We start from the raw sequence: 26,103 nt of genomic DNA, 5'->3' as shown, positions 1-26,103 counted from the left end.
GAATGCTCAGCCTTGCACCTGGCACACTGCAGACCCTCCAAACTGTTTCAGCCACGGTTTAGAAAAGGTGATGAGCCTGGAGGTTAAAAGACTGGTATCAAATACCAGTTCTGCCACGTCCTTAGACAAGTCACTTCAACGCTCTGAAGCTCATGTCTTGTTTCATAAATGTGGGCTGCAGGACTGGCCTCCCTGGGTAGCTAGAAGGATCCCAGTGAGAAAAGAAGATCCGGCCCTTTGTCTATGCCATTTCAGCCCTCACTCACAGGAGACAGGCATTGCCTCAGGTGAGAAAAATGCAGCTTGGTGGAGAGTTGGAATTTGAACCTCTGTCTGCTGCCAAAACCCACTTTCTATCCCCCTGGCACACTGTCTCCATTGGCCACACAGCCTCAGTGACAGCCGAGTCTCTGGCAATGCCCAGGGCCATGACTTATCCAGCGTACTGATGAAAAAAAGAAAAAAGTCAGCATATGTACCAACGGGCCACGTAGGCCATGTCAGCTCTAAAGGCTCAGGGGGCCAAGGTGACTAAGTAAATCTGATGAACTTCCTAAGTGATTTCCTTGCAACAGCTTCTAACCCTGACTCTCTCACTGCTTTGCATGCCACCTCATCTAGGCAAAGTCAAGAACAGCTGCCCAGAGCCCACTCCATTGCTGGGACTTGAGATTCGACAGTTCAGTTAATTCTCACAGTGACACCAACATGGGTTTCATCAGCCTCACTCAACAGACGAAGGAAAAAATGCTTAGGAGGGTAGGCGTCTCACCCAAGGTCACATGGCTAAATGGCCAAGATGCAGGATGCTCTCAGGTCCATCCAACCGCAAAGCCCTCACCTTTCCATGGTACCCGGGCAGCTCCAAGACCTAGTTTACCACTGGGCACAGGGCGTTCTTTCTCCACCTCCCTCACACAGCATTGTCTAGTCCCTTCTCGAATTCTCCCTAATCTAGTAAGATGTCCCAGCCCTCCTTAGACAGCACTGGTTGTTACAAACTATTTTTATGCAGTTTTAAATCTGCATCCCTCCCAGTAATTTTTACCATGTGTTCTGTTCTTCCCTGAAAAACAACAGTCACATACACCCACACACGCACACACACACACACGCATGCACACCTACTCTCTTCTCCATTAGACGTTTATTTCAAGCATTGTTTTACAAGACATGGCATCAGCCAAGTCCTTGAATATCTGAAGATAGTTGTGGCATCTCCTTCTTTAGCCTTTTCCTCTTCAGGTTAAACTGGAGACCAGTCACCTTCAGGAGTCTGAGGTCATGATTTCTAGACTCTTCTTGACTCCTCTCCTGGGAACAAACTCTAATCTTCAATATCTTTCCTTAAAGGACCAGAATTTATTACAGTTCTTCAAGTGTGGTTTGAATAGCTCAGCTTACAGCAGGACTAGATATTATAACTCCACGGATGAGCCTGACATTTCATTAAACTCACAGCGTATTAAGTTTGCATTCAATTCAGACTCCCAGGGCTTTTTCACAGAACTGGTGCCAAGCTGACTCTTTCCCAATGAATGCTTGTGTAACTGATTTTTGGATCTTGAACAGATGTGCCATACAGCTGTCACGTGCTGTGAGATTTCTACTAAGGACCTCATTAGGCACATAGAAGAACTCAATTCACCAGCCAGCGATCTTTGTGGGGTTACTTGGCCGGATCACACACAGAGGCAGTGCCCTCTCTGCCCTGGATGACTCTGGGGAGCAATTTCAAAACAATTACAAACTTTTCATTGTGTCTTTTTTTATTCAGAACAAACTTTTTGCTGGTACCAATTAATTTTAATGAGAAAATGATGCATTTTAAAGCATCACTTTAAAATAGATAACCCTTATTAAAATCGTTTTCTTTTCTTTCTTTCTTTTTCCTTTTCCTTTTTCCTTTTTAGGGCCACACCTCTGGCATATGGAAGTTCCCAATCACATTATCCAAGTTTTCCTCGTTTCACAATGGACAGGCACACGTCCAGGGCCAGGGCCTGGCATTAAGTTATCTATTTTAGACAATACAGAAACAAATCACACTCAGGTCCTGAACAGACTTGAAACCTTATAGGGCCTAGGAATTTAGACAGGGAATTTCTTTCTCCCTCTTTCACTGAACTCTGTATCATAGGAGCCACGTCCACTACTCTTATTTGATTCTTCATTTGTATGGCCCTCTTTCCAAATAAGGGATATTTCTTCGAGGTTTTGTCCTATCCTCTCCCCACTCCCTAAACCCACCCCCCTAGGCCCTGGCCCTGTCAGCCGCATGCTCTCCACAGCCACAGGGACAAGATTCATCAAGTGTTACCTCAAGCTCTGCAAAACATATTGGGAACCAAATCATTTTGCTCAGATTTTCATGTAATTCTTTCAGTCTAGTGAAGGGTGGATGGTAATTGTGTCTGACTATGCTGTATGCTGCTTCTTGGGCACTGAAGCATTTCAGTATCATAATAACAATAATAGCACACGGCCCTGACCCTCAAGGGGCTTCTGAAAACGCCTGTGGGGCAGCCAGACGCAGGCTGATCCGTCCCAACTCCCCACCCCAGCACCCCCCTCTACCCTCCCCCGGCAACCAGAGGCAGACCCAGCTGGAAACTCTCTGCAAACAATGGAGCAAGGTGTGCAGACCGCCTCCGGCTCACCTGACACTCCCACCCTCACTCACACACACACCTCCAACGGGTCAGGACAGGAAGCTCAGGGGCCAAGGCTGTTTCCAAGCTGCCTCTTGAGGAGAATGAAAGGAAACCGAAAACATTTCCTAAGGTTGTCCGGGGGCAAGGCCTTGGAATAAGCAGCACCAATGGCTACAGTTCATCGAGACCTCATTTTAAATTCCCCCTGAGAAATGTTGCCAGCAATTAGGAGAAAGTTTCCTCCATCTGGCATTAATACGATCATTTGTGTGTAAGCAGATCCGCTTTGCATTGTCCTAAACTGGAAAAACACGCTCTGCTTTGCACCAGGCTCATCTAAGTTCCATCTTTGGACCGTGGACCACCGCGCTTTCTAGGGTTCTAATAGTGACAACACAATTTAAAATCTAAACACCTTTCAAAACCAAGCAGTTTGGGCCTCTCCAAGTGGAGCTCAGTTCTCTTTCTCTCTCTCGTTCACTGGACTCCATCGACCCTGGCACCCACGAATCCTGGGGTGCACCAAGGTCTGTAGCCTTGCTGTCTCCTTTGCCTGGGGGCTACCTGCACCCACCCTCCCTCAGCCCAGCTGGAATGACCTCAGGGACATAAATCAGATGGCGTTTGGTCCCTGCTGAAAACCCTTTAACGGCTTCTCCCTCTGAATGCCCAAGGCTTCCTCCCCATTTCTCTGCAGGCATTTCTCACTTTCTACCCTGAGGCATCACGATGTGTGTACATGACTGGCTTCCTCTACAGCGTGTCTCACTTTTGTATCCCCAAGTATTAGTGCCAAGTACGGGGCTTGTGACTGTGATCGCTGGAAGAGCGGCTGGCTGGAAGGATAGATGGAAGGATGGGCAGAAGGAGGAAAGAAGGCAGGCGGGCAGGCGGGCTGACTCTAAGAGAAGCCAAACAAGAACCTGCACATTCAGAAATCTCCCAGGAGTCCGGGGTCCCCGCATGACATTTTCTCAACATAATCTACAAAATGTTCGTTGTCTACCTAGATGGGATTCAGTGTAAAAAAGCTAATGTTTGAACCCAAACCGTCCATGGTGAGATGAGAACAGAAAGAACTGGGAGAGGAATGTGACAGCTTCCCGAGGAGTGTGCGCGACGTGCATGTTGCTGCTCACACCAGGTGGACTCTTTCTGCACCAGGACTGCCTGCCCCTTGCGCGTGAGCCCGGAGACGCCCTCTCAGAGGACAGCGAGCCCGGGGCCTTGCGGCAGGAGGGGCGAGAGGATGGGGCAGGCTGGAGGCCGTGAGATCTGTTGGCCGGGACCAGGCAGCCCTGACGGGTCCTGTACTTGGCTGCTGCGTGGGACGATCTCAGGAGCTAGGAATCCAGGCATCGTGTTGGAACCTGACACTGTGCGCTGGCTGCTGTTAACGTTGAGCTTTGCTGCTCTTGCTGCCAGTTCAGCTGCTAAGGGCATGAACACTGATTCGGTTAAACATGAACACGTTTCTAAGGTACCTGTAAGCTCCTGTGGATGGGTCCACGGATAAACCCCTTAGAGAGGGTGCTCAGTTCTCGTCCTTATTTAGAGGAGAGGCATGGGTTTCCTTTCTGGTCCTTAGTGCCCTGCATGTCCTTTCTGAGACATCTAATCTTTTTCTCCCCTTCCTTTTTGAAACTATCTTCCCTCGAAACTAGGATACCACACCGTCAGGCTTCCTCTTGGCTTCTGGCCTCACCCCACCCCCACCCCATCCAAGTCTTTGCGGGATCCCTTCCCTGCTCCGACTCGAAGTGTGGGTGTTCCTCGAGGCAGTCCTGAACCCCCACGACTCTCCCTGCAGAGCTCCAGAGCTCTCTCACCTGAGCCAAGGGCTTCAGGGACCACGAAAGGTGTTGACGTGCCAAGATGCCTCCCTGGCCCAGAATTCATCCTGAGCTTTAGACCCTCAGGCGCAGCCATCCACTTGCCTTTCCAAATGGTTGTCTCAAAAACTCATTACGCAAAACATGTTTAAAACCCAACTTGTCAAAAAGACAAAGACAAACAAACAAAATAGGAGTTCCCATCATGGCTCAGTGGTTAACGAACATGACTAGCATCCGTGAGGATGTGGGTTCAATGCCAGACCTCACTCAGTGGGTTAAGGATCTGGCATTGCTGTGGCTGTGGTATAGACCAGCGGCTGCAGCTCCAGTTGGACCCCTAGCCTGAGAACCTCCATATGCCGTGGGTACGTCCCTAGAAAAGACAAAAGGCAAAAACAAAAACAAAAACAAAACCAAACTTGTGATTGTCATCCCCTCGAGTCAAAAAGCTGAGAGCTCTCCTTAAAGGGTCTCCATCTTTCTTGCTTACCTGTGTTTTATTTAATGCCCAACTTTATTGATAGAATGCCCTAAACAGCTCAAGACCATCCAAGTCTGTCTCCACCATGGCCACTCTAGACCAAACCCCAGCCACCTTTTGCCTGCAATAGCTTCCTAGTTGAATTCCCTACGGCTTTTCCTGCCTCCCTCTACTCAGTAGTCAGAAAACTTTCCCAAATATAAATTTTACCAATACCTCTTTGCCTAAAACTCCCTGATGCCTTTCCTTTACTTCTAGGATAAAGACCAGAATTCCTTAACTTTGCCTATGAAGACTTTCATGATCTAAGCCTACCTACTTTTCCAGCCGAATTTCATTTAAGACTCCCCACTGGGACCTCTTCATCTCTCTCCCATTCGTTTCATTTATAGCTTGTACTTCGTTTTATGTCTTTACTTCCTATGCTTCTTAAAATTCTTACTTTAAAGGTAAAGCGTCACAGTAGGGAGTTCCCTTCATGGCTCAGTGATAATGAACCTAACTAGTATTCATGAGGATTCGGGTTTGATCCTTGGCCTCACTCAGGGGGTTAAGGATCTGGTGTTGCTGTGAGCTGCAGTGTGGGTTGCAGACTCGGCTCAGATCCCGCATTTCTGTGACTGTGGTGTAGGCAAGCAGCTGAAGCTCCAATTTGACCTTTAGCCTGGGAACTTCCATATGCCTTGCGTCTGGCCCTAAAAAGACAGAAAAGAAAAAAAAAGAAAAGAAAAGCATCTTAGTAGGGAGATGTGAGCTGGGGTCACCAATCCCAACCACTCTCCTCCCTTTGGGCTCTTCAAAGAAGTTACACTAAAAATTCAATCTCAGTTTATTATTATTGAGATGTCACTCCCTTCCTCTGAGTCAAAGAACAGGTCTCATGTAAACTGACAACCCTCTTCTGTTCCAATATAGAACCGTCACCTCCAAGAAGTCAGATGCATTGAGACTCTTCATTAGGAAGTCCAAACGTAAATAAATAGATCGAAAATGGTGAGAACAAGTATATTCACTTTTAAAGGTGAGAAAAAGGTGAGAATGAATAGTATATTCACTTTTTTTAAAAACCTGGCAAATGCTTATTTTCAGAACAAAAGCAATTATTAAAAGTATCCTTTAAGTAACAATCTATTCTAATATTTTATTTTATTTTATATCTGCATTAAAATGTCTGCTTATTGCAAGATGATGGGATTACTAGGATCCATGAGGAGGCAGGTTCAATCCCTGGCCTCATTCAGTGGGTTAAGGACCCGGTGTTGCCCTGAGCTGTGGTATAGGTTGCGGACGGGGCTCAGATCCTGCGTTGCTGTGACTGTGGTGTAGGCCAGCCGCATTAGTTCTGATTGGACCCCCAGCCTGAGAACTTCCATATGCTGCAGGTGCGGCCCTAAAAAGACAAAAAAAAAAAAAAATCTATATTTAGAAAAGTTTTTGGTTATGGAAAAATTGTGACAATAGTATGCAGAATGCCCTATACCTCACATCCAGTCCCCTATGATCAATAACTTACATTAATACGGTTCTTTCATTACAATTCATGGACCAATATTGATACATTATTTCTAACTGACGTCCATACTTTATTCAGCTGTCCGTAGTTTTTACTGACATCCTTTTGTGCTCCAGGAGTGCATTCAGGACCCCACACTGCATTTAGCCATCCTTAGGATCCTCTCGGCTGTGGCAGTTCTCAGATTTTCCCTGGTTTTGACAACCCTGACAGAAGTGAGGAGTGCTGGTCCTTGTAAAATGTCCCTCGACTTGGAACTGTCTGATGTTTTTCATGGTTAGACTGGGGTTAGGAGTTTGGGGAGGAAGAACACTGTGCTAATATATTTTATTTTATTTTATTTATTTATTTATTTTTTGTCTTTTGTCTTTTGTTGTTGTTGTTGTTGTTGCTATTTCTTGGGCCGCTCCCGCGGCATATGGCGGGTTCACAGGCTAGGGGTCTAATTGGAGCTGTAGCCACTGGCCTACACCAGAGCCACAGCAACGCAGGATCCGAGCCGCGTCTGCGACCTACACCACAGCCCACGGCAACGCCGGATCCTTAACCCACTGAGCAAGGGCAGGGACTGAACCCGCAACCTCATGGTTCCTAGTCGGATTCGTTAACCACTGCGCCACGACGGGAACTCCTATATTTTAAAATTATCTTTACAGGTACTCAAATTGTACATCATTAAGAAGTCTGAAACTAGACACACCTGATACCTATCAGTTGGGTATCAAAGGCATTGCAAGCTATCATCCTATTTGCAAAAATCAAAGTCTTCGCATCCGAGATAAGACGGTAAGATGAGTATTTTTATTATAGCAAAATAAAAATACTATTTAAAATATTATTATATTATATTAAGCTGATGATGAAAAACCTTGTATCTTCCAGTTTTAAAATCTCCCACATGGGACTTTTCTTTCTCAGGTTTAATATGTTTCTCAGCTAGAGTATATACTTTATTTTTGTCTTTTTTTTTTTTTTTTTGTCTTTTCTAGAGCTGCGCTCACAGCATATGGAGGTTCCCAGGCTAGGGTCCAATCAGAGCTGTAGAGCCAGCCTACGCCAGAGCCACAGCAAGACAGGATCCGAGCCGCATCTGCAACCTACACCACCGCTCACGGCAACGCCAGGTCCTTAACCCACTGAGCAAGGCCAGGGATCGAACCCAAAACCTCATGGTTCCTAGTCGGATTTGTTAACCACTGAGCCACGACAGGAACTCCCTAGAGTGTATACTTTAAAATCTGAACATTTCATCATTTAACTTGATCTTGGATTTTATGGCTTTATGTGTAACTGCATGCTTCCAGTTTTAGCCGCCTCAGGTATGTCATAATGTGTTTTCTACTTAGGATAAGAAAATTGAAATGGCACAACCGTCACTACGAGGTTTTTAACTGAATTCAGTTCCCTGCCTCACACCTTTCACAGCTGCCTTTGAGATCAATGCCGCTGGAACCACTGGTGCCATTTCCTGCCTGATAGTTTGTCTGCCGGGATGTACAAGCACCAAGCAGTGTAAGGAGGGCTGCGACGCGAGGTGCTCCGAGGAAGAGAACAACCGGGGTCTGTGTTCTCATCACACAGGCAATTCTGAACGACAGAATCTGGACAAATCTTTCCAACTCTAAACAGTTTGAAGTCATCAAGAGTCAATGAAACTCAGATTTTCTTTTTTCTTTTTTTTTTTTTCCCCCTTTTTTAGGGCCACACGCATGGCATATGGAGGTTCCCAGGCTAGGGGTCTAATCGGAGCTACAGCTGCCAGCCTACACCAGAGCCACAGCAACTCATGATCCAAGCTGTGTCTTCAACCTACACCACAGCTCACGGCAACACCGGATCCTTAACCCACTAAGTGAAGCCAGGGATTGAACCCGCAACCTCATGGTTCATAGTCGGATTCATTTCTGCTGCGCCACAACAGGAACTCCTCCGATTTTCTTTTGGCAGAACTATGGCTTTAAAAGTCACTTGCTTTCATCGAGAGTTCATAGCATATCTCATTATAACCTAGACTTAGACATGGCATGTGTGGACTGTGGACGACTCAGCCCAATGAGGACCAGACGGGGAGACCACATCTGAAGCCATCTTCCCCCACCCCCACCAGGGCCCAGGCAGACATCGGGGAGAGAGAAAGAAAGTCCCAGCCAACAGGGAGGTTGGGGACACCAATTTTTGTCTGAGTGGCAAAGGTTTAAGGGAAGGGAAGGTTAGGACGCAAAGGACACAGAAGAGGTTCCCTTCTCGTACACTCGGCATCTTTAAGGGCTTGACTCCAAGATAGCTGGTGTCCGCTAGAGGGTGTGATCAGCGCTGAGGGCGGTGAGGATTCTATCTGAAGGTATTCATCACCCACGTGTCACCCCACACCCTTCTGACCACAGAAGTGGCTGTAGAAATGGCTATATTTCTATGAGGTCAGCAATAAAGAAAAGCATTCCCATGTAGAAAGCGCATCTGACTGTTACTCAAAGAGCACAGCATTCTTGGAGCACTTGCTCCATGGCCCAGCAAATGGTGTCCTATGCCCCCTTTAAGAAGCAGCTGAAGTCAAGCACATTAGAGCGTCCAGGACAGCTAGAGGTGACCCCTGAAGCAAGGGGGACCACAAGGAAAGATATCACGTAGGAGCAGAATGAATAAAGCAAAGTTAAAAAGGAAATTCTGAGTTGTACTGAAAAGCTTTTTGGAGTATACATTAAATGCGGTTTTTCAATCACTTAAATTGTGTTTTGTTGATTCCCTAAGGAAAAAAAAGTTACCTAGAAACTGTTCTCAGCTTGACCTTGGACTTCTAGCCTCCAAAACTGTGAAACAATAAATTTCCATTGCTTTAGCTCAAAAAAAAAGGTACCTTACTATTCTTCTGCTTTAAACCTTTCCTTGCTGTTATGAACAATGTATTTTTGTACAAGGAGATTAGCCATAGTTTTTTTTTTTTTTCTTTTTGCTATCACTTGCATACCTTCACAAATATACACACATTTAGGTAAGTGCATGCTTTCCACACACCATTAGAGTTCTTAGTTTTGACAAAAGAACATGGTAATTCATGTACATTACAGTGTTGGAAAAAGTATGGAGTGCATTTATAGCACCGTCATTAAAGATTCTTCACTGATGATCCCACTCCTGGGTGTGTATCCTGAGAAAACTCTAATTCAAAAAGAAACACACATACCCCCAACGTTCACTGCAGCACTATTTGCAATAGCCCAGACATGGAAACTGCCTAACTATTTATCAATAGAAGAATGGATAAAGAAGATGTGGTACATATATACAATGGAATACTACTCAGCCATAGAAAGAATGAAATAATGCCATTTGCAGCAACACAAATGGACTTAGAGATTATCATACTAAGTGAAGTAAATCAGACAGAAAAAGACAAATACCATATGATATCACTTATACGTGGAAACTGAAAAAAAAAAAAAGATACAAATGAACTTATTTACAAAACAGAAATAGGCTGACATAGAAAACAAACTTACAGTTACCAAAAGGGATAGCGGGGGTGGGGGGAGATAAATTAGGAATTTGAGATTAACATGTACACACTACTATATATAAAGGAGATAGGAGTTCCCGTCGTGGCGCAGTGGTTAACGAATCCGACTAGGAACCATGAGGTTGCGGGTTCGGTCCCTGCCCTTGCTCAGTGGGTTAATGATCCAACGTTGCCGTGAGCTGTGGTGCAGGTTGCAGACGCAGCTCGGATCCCGAGTTGCTGTGGCTCTGGCGGAGGCCGGCAGCATTAGCTCCGATTCGACCCCTAGCCTGGGAACCTCCATATGCTGCAGGAGCAGCCCAAGAAATGGCAAAAAGACAAAAACCAAAAAAAAAACAACAACAACAAAAAAAAAACAACATAAAAGAGATAAACAACAAGGAGCTATTTATAGCATAGGGAGCTATATTCAATATCTTGTTAATAACCTATAAGGAAAAAGAATCTGAAAAAGAATAGATGCATATATGTATAACCGAATACTTTGCTGTACACCTGAAACTAATACAACCTTGTAAACTAACTATATTTCAATTTTTTTAAATGGTTAAAAAATGATTCTTCGGAGTTCCCGTCGTGGCGCAGTGGTTAACGAATCCGACTAGGAACCATGAGGTTGCGGGTTCGTCCCTGCCCTTGCTCAGTGGGTTAAGGATCCGGCGTTGCCGTGAGCTGTGGTGTAGGTTGCAGACGTGGCTCGGATCGCGCGTTGCTGTGGCTCTGGTGTAGGCCAGTGGCTACAGCTCCGATTCGACCCCTAGCCTGGGAACCTCCATATGCCGCAGAAGCGGCCCAAAGAAATAGCAAAAAAAAAAAAAAAAAAAAAAAAAGATTCTTCGCTGAAAAAAGTCCATTTGATAATAATAAACTACTGTTTAAAGTCAGAAGAGTGAATTAAACAGTCTTTTAGGAGCCAAATAATTTTTATCTCTCCGTAAAGAGAAATAACAAATATTCTAAGAAGAGTTTGGACGTGAAGCCTCCAGCAGGGAGCAGGAGCAATGGGTCCTGAATCTAAGGTCAGACAAGTGTGCTGCTGCTCCACTGTCACTTCCCACGCCAGGTCAGCTGTGGCTTGGGCTCTGTCCTCACATATGTCACCATGTGAAGACTCGCTCCTACCAGGTTCCACATACAAGCGCCTGGATGAGGTGAGAGTGGCAGCTTTAGGACGCTGTTGGATCCACTGCCATTGCAAAGTAGACCCGTCTATTGAGATAAGAATTGATCTTTAAACATTAGGAATCCCCTTTTAACCAAGAGCAGACTGGGCAGTGATTTGAAAGAGCAGAAAGTATATATAAAGCTTAATGGTTAATGTTCTGGCCATGAAACTGACCCATTCCTGAAAGACTTCAAAAGTACACCAGGAATCTCCAGCAGGAAGAGAACATAATCTTTGGACACAATCATGCATAAATAGATTCAAAACATTGACAGGTGAAACAGAAGGACTTATTGCTATCTCCCAACTGCCCTGAGCTGCTGGGTCAATTCCAAGCTGTGTGATAACCTAACAGCAGAGTTGGACAAAGAAAAGAGGAACCTTGGTCATTTGAAACCTATTTTTCAGTCAGTACCCCAGAAACTGGAGTTTGTGCTTGGTTTTAACCTGTCATTCATTGACATTTTTAAAGGAAAGGCTGGAGTTCCCACTGTGGTGCAGTGGGTTAAGGATCTGGCATTGCCTGGATTCAATCCCTGGCCCAAGAACTCCCATAGGTCGTGGGTGCAGCCAGAAAAGAAAAGTAAATAAATAAAGGAAAGGCCCCTATATGAACTCACATACACAAATAGAGACATCTGAACAGCCTGGACACAGAAGTCCCAACTAGAAATGCAAGGGATGAAGACATCAAGATTCCATCACATCTGAAAACTGATTTAAATGAAAATTCTTAGAGAGAATAAGAAATAAGCCACAGAGGCATCTTGTTAAAGAACACCGAACCAGCAGCTGAAATCTGGTCCTGTTACTAACTGCCTGGCTCCGGTCAAGGCAGTCATTGCCTGTGCCTCAGTTTTCTAGCCTATAAACGAGGATCACATATGCTGGAGCCCTGCTCTGCTATAACCAACTATTTTGTTTTTGTTTTTGTTTGTTTTTTTTTGGCTGTGCCCATGGCACAGGGAAGTTCCCAGGCCAGGGATTGAACCCAAGCCATAGTAGCGACTGAGCCACTGCCGTGACAACACCAGATCCTTAAGCCAAATGGGCCACAGAGAATGCTGAACCATGAGAATTTGGACAGTTACTTTGCCTCCCTGAGTGTCATTTTCCTTAACTGCAAAAGGAGAGGGTCTTGTATAGAACCCTTGAGAGCCATTCTCACTTATCTCCATGATGCTGTAAGAAGAGAAGCAAGTGCTGAAACATGCAAAGTCTCTTGTAAGAAATGTCCCACACAAGTGCAGCTGAAGATTTGATCATTTTTCAGTGTTTCAGTTAGTGTGGGAAATGATTTGGTGGCGATTTAAAAATTTTTTTTTCCAGAATGTGAAGATCCATGTCCAAACAATGAATGAAAATAAAATCTGGAAAAGAAATGGCTGGGATTGTAAGTGGTCAATAAGCCTGAGGAAGTCCAGGATGCGTGTACATATACACCCAACTGAACTTCCCCTTCCTGTGACACAGCCGTGTTGGGTGAACAAGCGTTCTTTTCTTCTTTCATGACATAAGGAAGCACATGTTTGGGGGGAAGGCACATATATAGACATACAGTCACCCACAGACAGAGAAAAGACTCAGCTTTTGGCTTTAAGCGTGATTTGAATATTATGTCATGTACCTGGGGGTTATATTAGAACACAGCCCAGTAATGATTCAATAATCTACTAGGTCTGATTTGTGGCTAAAGTAGAATATTCCAGACTCTATGGAACTCCTATTTCTACACTGGTCTGTAATAGATGATTCAAGTCTTGTCCTTGCAAATTTCTCTAGGGGAAAAAAAATGTCAGTAGAAGTGGGCCACTCAGAAATTAAATGGGAAAAAGTATTCCCAGGACAGCCTCAACAAGTTCATTTCAGGCTCCTGTCTTTCCCATAGACACTGATCACAAATCAACACACTTCCTCAGCTTCTTGGATCAGTGGAGCTAAACCCATGGCTGCCCCCACTTCAGGAGGACACTCAGAATTTAAGCGCACATAGCAGTTTTCAGCTTACCCTCCAACCCAATTCTATACTCCCACTTACTGTGCGTACTTGAATATAAGGGGACTGTAAGGTTACATTTAAGTCTTTTCAAGATCTCTCATATTATACTGTACTTTGTCAATTACTTTATTTTTAAAATACAGCATTGTTTGGGAAAGACACATTATCTTGAAATGACCTTGATGTTTTCAATATTTATCAATATCTAAAGAGACTGAGCTACCAAACACAATTCTCGTAATTGTTCATCAGCCCACAATTGTGAGTGCTGAAAGTTGTCATAAGTAAACCTTTCAAGATGATTATGCTGTGACAATCACAATAGGTATTTCAGGATAATTTTTAAATCTTTTTCATGCTCTGAAAATGGTGTACTTTCCAGGGACAGCACCAAAAGCAGATTCAAACAGAGCTGTGTCTCAAGCCACCTAGGCTGAAGTTCAAAAAAAAAAAAAACTGCATTCAAGTGGCTTTCGGAATGTTAAAGACGGAATCAGATTACATTTACTACGGAAAATGTGAATGAACCAATGAATACTTTTAAGTTATTATTTCATAGATTATGTGTCTTTAAATATGTTTGTAAGACTAAATTACTAAATTAAACGTAAAAAGACGTATGAGTGCTGCATCTATACTGCTCCATGTTTCAAAATCAAGTTGATCAAACTTTTTTTTTGGTGGTATAAGGAGGAGAGCTTCCTCTTAAGAAGGGAGAGATCACCTGTGTGGGGTTTTCTTATACCTGGGCATGTTCTAGAAACAGGAGCGCTGAATCTCTATGTCATGAGGTCTGAGAGTCAACAAAAGGCAAGAAATGATACGGAACCCAGTCTTCAAATTCCACTCTGCTTTGGGTTCCTTCTCAGCAATTCTACTTATTTCATTGGGAAAAACTGGGGGTTCGTTTCAGCCTGAGCCACAGGGCTCCTCATCACCCTTCTTGGACTAAGGAACGCAGCCTCTTCCAAAACTTCACCACTTCAAATTCAGAGGGCATTATACTGGCGTTCAGTCCTGGCAGAGCAGTTATATAATAACATTGAACACAGTGAGGGTTTACTAGGCATGTGCAAAGTGCTTTACCTGTAATAATCACAGCAGTTTATTATCCTCATCTTAGGAGGAAATACGAGCGGCATGTGAAATAGCTTGCCTCAGGCCCTGAAGTAGTAAACGACAGAGCTAGGATTTGAAGCCAGGTGGCCTTACCACAGAGCCCAGACCCCTATGCATGATGCTACGCAGCTTCAACTATTTAATAACAGAATCTGTGAGAGTATAAATCCTTTCCAGGGATTCTTTCCACATCCACAGCACTATCCACAGTACCTCTTTTCCAGCATCAGGTCATGGGGGAAACTAAATGAGTGATGTCTAATAATCATGGATTCTCACCATTCTGGAACAATTGCTTCAGATCCTACCTGGCGGCTGACTCCAGCGGTGCCATCTTAGTTCTCATTCTTTGGGTTTTCATATTTCTACCTCTGAATACCATTTATGACTCCTACATTGCTGAACGCTTCCTCGGGCTCCGAACACGCTGCTCTGTCTTGATTTTCCTCTAAACTCAATGCCCATTTCCACCTGTTCTTTCATCTCCCTGTTAGCGGTTGAGGTTTCTTCTACCTTTGAGTCCCAGGCCACCTCATCTATCCTCAAGGCTTTGTTTGCCACCTTTGGGCTCCAACTTCATGTTCCCAAACTTTTTTTCTAAACTTCAAACTCATTGTTTCAGCTGTTCCCTGGCATGACTGGACATCTCCCCTTGCATCTCAAACGGAACAGATCCCCACAGAAACTCCCTCCCTTCTCTTCATCCAATGCCCAACCTTGCTCCCAAACTTGTTCCTTCTCCTAAAGCCCTCTTTTCCTTTAATGGCATCGCTGTCTAGCCAGTTACACAAATCTGAAGCCTTGGACCCATCTTGGACTCTTCCTTTTTTCTCAAGATTCTCTCTTGCTATTAGCCCTAACACACACACACACACACACACACACACACACACACACACACACACTCTCATTGGATCACCAAATTCTTTCCATTTTACCTTCTAAATGTCTCTGTAATCTGTTTCCTCTTTGCTGGTCCAACACCATGATGAAAACTCTCATCACCTCTCATCGGGATGATTGCCATGGCCATTGATTTGCTTCTCTCAGCTCAACTCCATCCTCTAAGCCCTTAAGTGAGGGACCTTTCAAAACCTGAATGTGACCACACCCACTCCTGCTTATAAACCATCTGCAACCCTCCTGTGCCTACGGGGCACCAACTGAACTGCACAGCCTGGCAGGTAAGGCTCTTTACAACCAGATTCTTGGCTACCTTTCTGGTTTCATCCCCACGTCCCTTCTCCTGTCACCTCCCCAAGTGAACTGTGATCCAGATCTTTGAAGCTACAGCCACCTTCTCTTACATCACTGTGAGCTCCTGAAGGGCAATCTTTCTCTTAATGATCTCGAAGCATCCGAGCTCACTGCACCTGTACTCTTGGCATCGGACTTTTTAAAGAAATGTAGTTTCAGGCATTTTAAGGCACTTTATAATAGTCATTCATTCTTTCACCAGCCCTACAAGGTTATACAGTACTATTGCCTCCACACCACAGCTCACAACAACACTGGATCCTTAGCCCACTGAGTGAGGCCAAGGATGGAACCCAAGTCCTCATGAATGCTAGTCGGGTTCGTTACCACTGCATACCACAGAATATGGAAGTTCCCGGCCCAGAGATGGAATCCAAGCCCATTGCAGCTTTGGCAAAGCCAGATCCTTAGCCCACTGTGCTGGGCCAAGGACAGAACCCGCGTGTCACTGCAGAGACAATGCAGGATCCTTAATCTACTGTGCCACAGGGGGAACTCCTATGAACAGGTTTTAAATGGTAGTGAAGGATGATGGGTTGGAAGTTAGTTCCAAAATTATCTTAGGGAAAAAAAAAAAAGACTATCAAATGCATTCAAACTCACGCTAAAGCATTTATGCCATTCAAGTACAGTTCAGGCCAGCATCACCCAGACTGCAGTTATAAATGAAATATCTAAGATAATTCCAAGTATACATGAAGCTGGTCTCATGCTCACACATGCACATGTGTGAAGATGGCTCTTGGACCTATTGAGATAACTACTGAAATGCCATCAGATACTGGAAGCAAAAATAAACCTGAGAATTACACAGGCAAATAACATTGGTAAAACTAAGTGACTACTAAGTAAAACTAAAGAAAACACCCATTACATGTTGTCATAGCTGACACATGCATACAGTAAACCGTCTCTAGGTGCTCTGAAAGTTTTGTTTACATGAGCTCAGCCACTGTGCCCCAGATAAGATCAAATGATCTGTGACATAGGTGTCCAGTAAATGCCTGTTGAATGAATATTACGTGAAAATACTACAAAAAGCAATGTTATGCAAAAGCGAAGCATTGTTAAGACTCTTAAGGCTCATTGTCCACCCCAAAGATGAAATGGGAATTCCAGAAGGGTTATTGAAGCAGTTCCTTTTCAATCTTTGTGGGGTTCACAGTCACAGAAAACCCATCACCAAAATCTCATCAATAAAAACATACATCAGGAAAAGAGTTTATATGCCCACGTGTTATGATATTACTGATTAAACAGGAGACCTTTGATCAAAAAAGCAATCAACAAGGAACATGTTCAAAGCAAGGAAAACCCTGGTTGGGCACAACGTATTGGCTTCACGTTTTAAAATCACAGCTTTATATAGTCTTAGTAAATAATATATATATACACACACTATTTATATATATATACTGTTTGTGTATATTTATATATATACACAATTTATATAGTGTGCGTGTGTGTATGTATGTGTGTATATATATATATACACACACACACATATATATATACACACTATTATATATATATATATATATATATATATATATATATACACACACTATTTATATAAACATGTATACATATACACACACTATTTCTATAAACCACTCTCTGGAGAAGCCCCAGATCGGGGAGGAGGTGGGACTTCTCGGAGGTGCCTTCAGCCATCAAGGTCTGCAGGGAAAGGCCCGTGCACAGCCCGGGGCTGCGCCGGTTCCTCCTGGAGGGCGACTCACCTTGCGTCCCGGAGTTGGCCCGGGCTGCAGGCAGGAGGAGCGCCAAGCAGAGGCAGCCGCAGAGCCAGAGCGCAGGCATGGCCGGGCCGGGCCGCCGTCCGCCGCCGCCGCCGCCGCCGTCGCCGCCGCAGGGGTGCTGCCCGGCGCCTCGCCGCTGGGAGCTTTCCCTCTGCGCTCCGCTGTGCTTTCCTTTTCCTGGATCAGGTGGTTTTATCGACTCTTCTACCTGACTCAGTCCTGACAGGAAGAGAGCCTGTGTTTCAGGGTGTGACTCACCTGTGAATAAGGAGGACCCAGCCCTCGGGAGGCAGACAAACACACAGCACCCACGGAGCTGTAAAAGCGCGCACCCCGGCGGCCCGGCGCCCCCTCCCCGCCAGGAGGGCGCACACCTGGCCTGGGCCAAGGGCGTGGTGCGGGGGCCGCGGCCGGGGATCCTTCTGGAGCAACGCGCCAGATCCCCCAGAGCCCTCCTTCTCTCCCGGGGTGGTCCAGGGCAGATGTCAGAGGTAGCGAGCAGCCCGCCCTTTCCTCAAACTGGGAGGCCCAGTTTCAAGTGCGCAAACTCAGAAATAAGTCTGCAGCTCTGATCAGCTCCGATCTGAAAGACATCAAGGAAAACAGGCCAGGCGACCGTCACCACAGGATCCTCTCAGCCCTCTGGCCTCGTCTCAACCTCTCTCTGCAATACTGCAGCTGTACCCCCGCCTTCATTCTTTGCCTCACCATCATCTGGCTGGACCGAGGTTCTTGGGTCCCTGTAACATCTTGATCGCCAGGGTTAACAACTCATTAAGTCACCTGTTGACTGGTGGTCCTCCGTTGTGAAGGCTGGGTATCACTCTGTACCCCTAACAGCTAGCACAGTATCTGGTGCACAGTTGGTGCTCAATAAATGTTCTGTTGGACCGGAAAAGAGAAGATCCAGATTTCATACTCCTTTTACATCGTAGAGCATATTTCTCATGCCTTTCTCTGTGGGCCCTTTAGAAAATAAGGAGTTGAGCTGTGAGTGTCATCCAGGTCCATTGTCCCAGGTGAGTAGTAGCTACAAAACTGCAGATGGTGTAGCCTACATTGTCCCTTTGCCTAAGAAGGCTGGTGGCAGTAATTCAAAGAGCTTGCTGTCCAGGAGAAGGCTTTGGTTTCTGCTATACGTTTTAAAATTGCCATACACACACACACACACACACACATCTGTCCAAAACAATCACCCTTATTTTCATCATCAAAGCCTGCACAGGCCCCCAGTAAATTAATATTCACCAGCTAAATGAATGAATGTTCTCTAGAAAGTTTCATAGATGATAACAATATAAAGCAACAACAATGCAAGGTAGTCCATGATTAAGTGTCAAAGGGTGTAAGAATTTCAATTTATGCCTATAATTAGGGCCAGTGAGGGCTGCCTGGGACAGCTAGGGATGTCTTTGCCCAGAGCATGGAGTATGAACCAGGTGGGAACGCCTGGGATCTGAATACAGCACCAAAGAGCCAAGGGTGTGAGGCTGTGAGGCAGGTTACTGCAAACTGGCCAACACTTACTCTAAAATCTCCAGCAACAACAAAACAATGAGGACGAGAAAGGAAGCTCCAATTTTCTTATCCCTAGCTTGATTTTCTTTGATTGTGTCCAGGATTCAAAAACAACACAAAGATTCTTCTCTCTCTTCAAATTCATAGTGTCTGATGACTGCTAAAGTCTGAGGTCACAGAGACTAGAGATTTAGAATTTTCCCTTCTAGTATCTGGCACGTTGCAGAGGCTGCAATCATGTCCCTGGGTTCTCTGCTCCTTGTACATCTATGTTATCGTTGGAAGCAATGCCCCCGCAGAACCCTACAGGAACAAGGAGCAGAACCCTGCAAAATAAAGTCTCGAAGGTAATTTCTTTTTAGATTGCTATAGCTTATTATACCTCAAGAGTCGGAGCAGGGATTTTCATCTGCCATCCTTTTGGGGTAGTATTCATCACAATAGCTAACACATTTCCAGTACCTGTTTGCCATCACTGCTGTAAATCCTTTCTACATAACCCTTCTCTCTTCAAAACAATGCCACGAAACAAGTGTGCTATTAATTTCCCCACATCACAGAGGAGAAAACAGAGGCATGGAAAGATCAAGTTAACATGCACCAAGTCGCACTGCTTACAAGTGGTGTGATTCAAAACAAAGCAATCTAGTTCCAAAGCTATAAGCCCTTTGATGGGTCAGATTAAAGAGCACCATAAAAAAAGATAAATTCACAAGATTGAATCAATTCAATGGTTATTTATCAACATCTCCACTGTAACCCAGCCAGACTATGGACTCTTGGTCCACACCAATAAAGCCAAGTCACAATGAACTCTGAAAAAATACTTCCAGTTTTCTCAACATGTAAGCTCTCAAAGGACCCCAGAGGTCACACAGAACTGGGGTAGAAAATGGGCAGGAGCCCCTGAGTTCCCGGCCAGTAAGTAGCCCCTTTTCTGTGAACAGGATGCTCCAGTTTCTCAGGTCCTACCTCTTCTCCTTGCCTTATTCTAGGCCTCTTCGTACAGCTAAACAGCCTGTCTGGCTCAGGCTGGAAACCTCAGCTCTGGTTTAATTTCCTACCTTGCTCAGGGACAGTATCAACTCCCTTTGCCAATTTGAATATTTCTCTATGCGTGGCTGGGGTTAAGAGTGTTATGGAGGTCAAAGGTCAAGGCTCTGGAGCAGCTTCCCAGGGACAAATCCTGGCTGCTTCAGCCCTCATCAAGGCAGGTTGCTTAGTTTTCTCTCTGTCTCCGTTTCTTCACCTGTCAAATGCCAATAATAATAGAGCACTTACCTCGTAGGTTTGTTGGGAAAATTAAATAAATTCATCTATATGGTGCTTAGAGCAGCACCAGATCCATAATATGCACTATACAAGTAAGTATAATAATAATAATAGTAATAGTTGGTACTATTATTAACACTAGGCATTTTCAGTTTTTCCTTGTTATAATTACTATGAATATCCCATCATATTTATACATACAAATATTCCATCACAATTTTAAGCTGTGAAATGTTTGGTCTAATCCCGGTTCATGTACTGATTACCAACAGTTATTTCAAAGTTGTTAATTAATTTACGTTTTTGCTACATATCTAGAAATTTGCTTCACATTCAGATTTGCCTGCCTAATGTTTCATAATTTTGTTTTGTTTTGTCTTTTTGGGGCCACACTCGTGGCATATGGAAGTTCCCAAGCTAGGGGTCAAATCAGAGCTACAGCTGTTGGCCTACACCACAGCCACAGCAACGTGGGATCTGAGCCTCGTCTGGGACCTACACCACAGCTCACCACAACACCAGATTCTTAACCCAATGAGCAAGGCCAGGGATCGAACCCGCATCTTCATGAATACTGGTCAGGTTCATTACTGCTGAGCCACAATGGGAACTCCTAAAAAAAAATCTTGATACTCTTCAGCAATGAAAAGGAAGGAACTACTGATATTTACAGAACATGGATACATTTCAAAGCATTGTGCTAAGTGAAAGAAGCCAGCCACAGAAGACCGGATTCTATATGATTCCATCTATATGAAATTCTAGAATAGGTAAAACTACAAGGAAAGAAAACAGATCAGCATGTTACCAGGGGCAGGGAACTGACTGCAGCAGGGTGTGAGGATAATTTGGGGAGGATGAAGGGAATATTCTGAAATATTGTAGTGGTCAAAAATAATCAAAATGTACACTTAAAACAGGTAAATTTGATCCTATATAAATTGTACTTCAATAAAACTAGCATTAAAAATAATAGAAAATCTTTTAAAAAGCTATTGGATAATTGAGATGATATGCTGCTTCAAATGTGTGAACTCTGACCCTGAACTAGAAAGACACCAGTGTCTGCATAAATGGTGACAAAGCCAGAGCACGGAGTCCAGCCAGCCCTGCATCCTGCAATTTCTGATAAGCTCCAAGGAGCTTCAAGCAGAGAGCCACCTCGGGCCTTTGGGCAGAAGTACCACCCAGGAATTGTGGAGGAACCCTCTTCTGGAGGTCTGCTTCCGCAGGCTCAAAAAGGTAAGAGATGCCTTTCTGAAATGTGCGCTCAGGAGCATGAATTTCAAACCCGACTTGGACTTCTGTCCTACGAAGTCAGTACTTGGATTTTTCCTTTACCTTTTCTAAAGCTGTCACCTTCATCTAGAGTGTAACCCCTGGTATCAGTGGGCATGATAGTCTATGCAGAAGTCCTCAGATCCGAGATGGAAAGATCCTGGAGCATTTCCACAGGGTGTGGCCAGGATGGCAGAGGCCTTGGAAGTCCCCTTGGCCCATTGTTTCTTTAGCAGCTCAGTCATGAGCCAGGGGATTTTTTTTTTTTTTTTTTTTTTTTTTTTTTTACAGTGCCGTGTAAATCACTTCACAGAACTGTCATCTTTCCACCCTGACCTCCCAAATAGAGTTGCAAGTGACATGTTTTTTTTTTTTTTGCCTTGCGTTCCATCATTACCTTAGTTAACTTTCAGAAGGAATGTCTGGCATGTCACCCGCTTTCAAACTCACTTATGATAAAAACTGAAGCACTGGCTGTTAACATGCCAGCAATAGACAGGGCTGTTGGTCTCAGTTCCAAGCCTTTAGTTTCCCTCAGATAGTTCTAATTATGTCAGCATTTGCATCAAAATTTTAAAGGCAAAATACTGCAATGGGGGGGGGTGAGGGGGAAGAGGGAGAACCCAACAACTCCCCTTTGTTCTTAATTGGTAAAGGAAAATGCCCATGAATGGAAATAGTTCAGTGTTTCCTGGATCCTCTGGGCAAATTCTCTGAGGCTGGCCCAGCTCCAGAAAACAATGATCTCTGAAGCAAGCATCCTGGCTGAAGTGGCAAGTTTCCATCATATATGGTGTTTTCAGAGAACAGTAAATGTCAGGCCAGAGCTCAAGTAATGACTTTTATTTTAAAAGATTTTTTTGGCGTTCCTGTTGTGGCGCAGCAGAAACGAATCAGACTAGTACCCACGAGGAAGCAGGTTTGATTCCTGGCCTTGCTCAGGGGGTTGGCGATCCTGCACTGCTGTGGCTGTGGTGTAGGCCTGCAGCTGCAACTCCAGTTCAACCCCTAGCTTGGGAACTTCCATATGCCACAGGTGCAGCCCTGAAAAAAAGCAAAAAAAAAAAAAAAATTTTTTTTTTAATTGAAGTGTAGTTGATTTAAAATGTCGTTAGTTTCAGGTGTAGAGCAAAGAGATTCAGTTTTACACACCCACACCCACATGCACCCACGCACATTCCTTTTTAGATTCTTTTCCTTTATGTATTATTACCAGATATTGAATATAGCCCTCCACGCTCTGCAGCAGGACTTTATTGTTTATCTCTTTAGTATAGTGGGGCGTATCTGTTAATACCAAACTCCTATTTCATCCCCTCCATCCCCCTATCTTTTACCTTTGAAGAGGAGATGATCCTTTTTCTGTAGTTGGCTGGTGATGCACCTGGGGCCAGGGAAGTAAATGGGAAGTTAACAGCTAAACACAACAATCAACCTCATTTGTATCTATTTGGGTACAGTGTTTACAGGCAGAAATATTCACATCGATTATTTGTTTAGTAATGCAACGCATGGAGAGTAGAGAGAAGAGGGACAGGTGCTCAAAAAAAGGCAAATTAGAGAAAGAAATCAAGGCAGGATGGATGATTCTGCAAAGGAACTTCAGTAGATTGGGGGGATGCCATCTGCTGTGTCCCCTTTCACGGAAATTTGGTCATCCACTCACACATGACATGTCCATTAGTAGATGAGACACCATCCTTGGTTCCTCATTCACTCTAATACATAAACCATAGATACTCAGATTTGAATGAGAGGGAAGGAACCCACCGCAGTGACATTCTTCCCTGGATGTCTGTGGTGAGAGACAGGGCTGCAGGCAGGACAAAATAAGCTCAGATGGGAGGTGGGCACCCTTAGATCAGAGATCCCCACCCCTGCCTTTTGGAAGTAAGAAACAAGCTCAAGAAACAATGTTTCTAAATGTGTGTCTTAATTTCAATCTGGAACTTTCCACCTTTAATAATTTGTTATAAAGTCTGAAAAACTCCATAGCATTTACATTCTAACCCCTCTGCCTTTGGACAGGAAACTTTGCATGCATTTTAAAACATCTAATAAAAGCCTTGACAATTACGATACAGATGGCAACACTGTACTGAATATTCTGCCTGTGCTCCGCTCAGTGCCAGGAGCCTTGCGGGAGTTTTGAAGTTCATCCTTTACCACCGCCCTGTGAAGTAGGTGCTATTATTATCCTCATTTTGAGGTTACCCAGGCTCCCTCACAAAGCCCTGCCAATGCTTCACTCTAGAGTTATTATTCAGCTACAATGTAAAAATAAATTAAGCCAGTCACTTAGATAAATACACCCTTCTCTAATTAAAAAAAAAAAAAGTTGAGTTGGATGTTCAAATAAAAGGTGAAATGCCTGATCTTTTTCCTTATTTTGGCTGAGGGGATTTTTTTTCCCCCTGTTTTATTGAGATATACTTGTCATTGAGCTCTGGATAAGTTTAAGACAGTATTATTATTTGACTTACATATATCATGATATGATGACCACAGTAAGTTTAGTGAACATCCATCATCTCATACAGATGAAAAATTTAAGAAATAGAAAAAAAAAATTCTCCCTTGTAATGAGAACACTTAGGATTTATTGTCTTAACAACTTTCATACCCATAACATACAGCTGTGTTAATTACATTGATCATGTTGTACATTATGTCTATTTATCTTACTACTAGGAGTTTGTAGTTTTTTGACTGCCTCCATCCAATTCCCTTCCCTCAGCCCCCACCTCTGCAACCGCAAATCGAATCTCCTTTTCAATGAGTTTGTTTTTGAAGTATAACTGACCTATGAAATGCCTAGTTTTTATAAGATAGATTATATCCTACAGATACTACGCTCCTCCATCAGATCAGCAGTAAAGGTTTGGCTACTAGGAATGCATTTTCCTTTTCTCATTACCTTTTGTAACTCTTCAGTGTAACAAGCCCTTCGAATTCTTACGCAAAATCCCTTTTTCATTATCCAATCAGGTCTTGATGGTGTTCTCTTGGTCTGAGACCTTAATCCAGGTATAAGAGCTCTTGATTAAGTAACTCAACTCCTGAGCTCTTTAGAATAATTGGAAGTGATTTTCAGCCTGGTGTGATAAGTATGAGCAGTCTGAAAGAGCTCCAGAATTTAGAAGCTGTCTCCCTGGCTTCGGCTTTTCTAGGGCTTGGTTACACAGAAATCCCCAAACATTCCTAGGTGGTTCTTTTGCAGGAAGCCTGCAGCTTGGATTAGACTTGGGTTAAAAGGTAAAACTGTGAGATCACTGCAGTTATGGAAAGAGCTACAAATAATCACAGAAAAATCTAGAGACATTCCTTGCTAGCCTAAAAATTTCTCACAGCCTCAATATGTCTACTTAAAGTAGGAGAATTAATGCAGTGATTCAGACGACTTAAACCAAAATGACACACTTGTCTCAACTATCTGGCCATTTTAGGTGAATATATTTTAGGCCTGAATTATTTGGACAATTGTTTCAATGTGCTACCTTTTATTGTATGAATACGTAGCAAAGCAAGATCTAATTGCCGTACTTTATCAAAGCTACTAATGCCTTTGCTATTTTCCTACATTTGGGTCCTTTATTAATACAACCCTGGGAATTAACTTAGAAAATCACTGCTAAAGCATAACGTGACTACTTGGTTTTGCAGCAGAATTGCTTATATGGAATCAAATACATTTTATATGTCTCAGTAAACTTAAGATGGATTATACCTATGCTGAAAAATTCTACACAGCGAGCTCACACAGACACACACCCACGGGCACACACACAGATTTGTATTACTTGAGCTCTAGGTAGAATATCTCCCTTTTTAGTAAAATTTGTGGGCTTTTATTTGGTTGGTTTAGTTTTGGGGTTTTAGTCTTCATTCAATATTTTCCAAGAAAAGGGCAATTTCAAATTTTCTTTCCTTCAGGGCCTGATGGAAACCAATCTTAGAAGTCACTGTCCAATATTATCTACCTTCTAATCTGCCCTGCTAAAATTTTTGGAAGAATTCTAACTTTATAAATACATTTATAGTAATAAGAATTAGTTTAATGAGCCTCCTTTCAGAACGAGCTTTGTCTAAGCAGTCAGCCACAATGTTGATTTTCCCTCTGGAACACAGACCCAGAAGAGTGATAACACAGAAGGGCCATGCTGATTCAGATTACTATCCTCTTGCACCGAGCTCGCCTGGACCTCACATGGGAACCAGTGGATGTTTTGGGAGTGGGTGGCCTCTGTGATACTAACCTTAAATGTTTAGAAAAATAGTCCACATTTTCCTAAATTAGCATACTATGGAATTATCATCTGTAAACCTAACCGACTTAGAAATATCTCTATTTTCGAGAAGTTTTGGATCTGCCCTATAAATCAGCTTTCTTTTATTTTATTAGAAGGATCTCTTAATTGTTCCTGGTTTTAGGACTTCAGAATTTGCTAAACACGAGTGTATTTCAACAATTCCCCAATCCCTCATGACTTTATAAGCCTTATTCCCATGTTCTTTGCTTTTCTGGCTGAAAAATGCCTTTTTTTTTTTTTTTTTTTTTTTTTTTTTGCCTCATCTAGAGGTCTACCTTGGTGGTGATTTTGGTTGATTTTTTTAAGGATATTTCTGAGCTTTCCCGCATGTGTGTTGACAAAGAGAGACCAGATTGTAAAGGCGTCTTACTTGTGGATGAACTGGAGTTTGCACATTGGCAGCAGAACAGTTTGGGAGGGAGGGCTCC

At 43.7% G+C, this 26,103-nt stretch overlaps 1 protein-coding gene across 7 annotated transcripts in view; it reads right to left on the bottom strand.

Annotated features, from left to right (window-relative positions):
• The window catches only part of LAMC2 (laminin subunit gamma 2), a 72,128-nt gene extending 46,233 nt beyond the window's left edge, over nt 1–25,895 (bottom strand). The window contains exons 1-5 of one of the 7 annotated variants that reach the window (XM_021063798.1): nt 24,283–25,895; nt 22,703–22,749; nt 18,006–18,263; nt 17,672–17,880; nt 17,280–17,516 (exon numbers count right to left, since the gene is read on the bottom strand). In XM_021063798.1, coding sequence (XP_020919457.1) covers nt 17,280–17,358 — 79 coding nt within the window. In that variant the 5' untranslated portion in view covers nt 17,359–17,516; nt 17,672–17,880; nt 18,006–18,263; nt 22,703–22,749; nt 24,283–25,895. Of the gene's footprint in view, nt 1–17,279; nt 17,560–17,671; nt 20,493–22,702 lie in introns of those variants that run through there. The other 6 variants (XM_021063801.1, XM_021063799.1, XM_021063802.1 and 3 more) reach the window with 6 other exon arrangements.

Source organism: Sus scrofa, chromosome 9 (genome assembly GCF_000003025.6).
Source record: "Sus scrofa isolate TJ Tabasco breed Duroc chromosome 9, Sscrofa11.1, whole genome shotgun sequence".
Classification (NCBI taxonomy): Eukaryota; Metazoa; Chordata; class Mammalia; order Artiodactyla; family Suidae; genus Sus; species Sus scrofa.
Note: the sequence above shows the minus strand (reverse complement) of the source record. Positions and strands in the feature narration are given on the sequence as shown.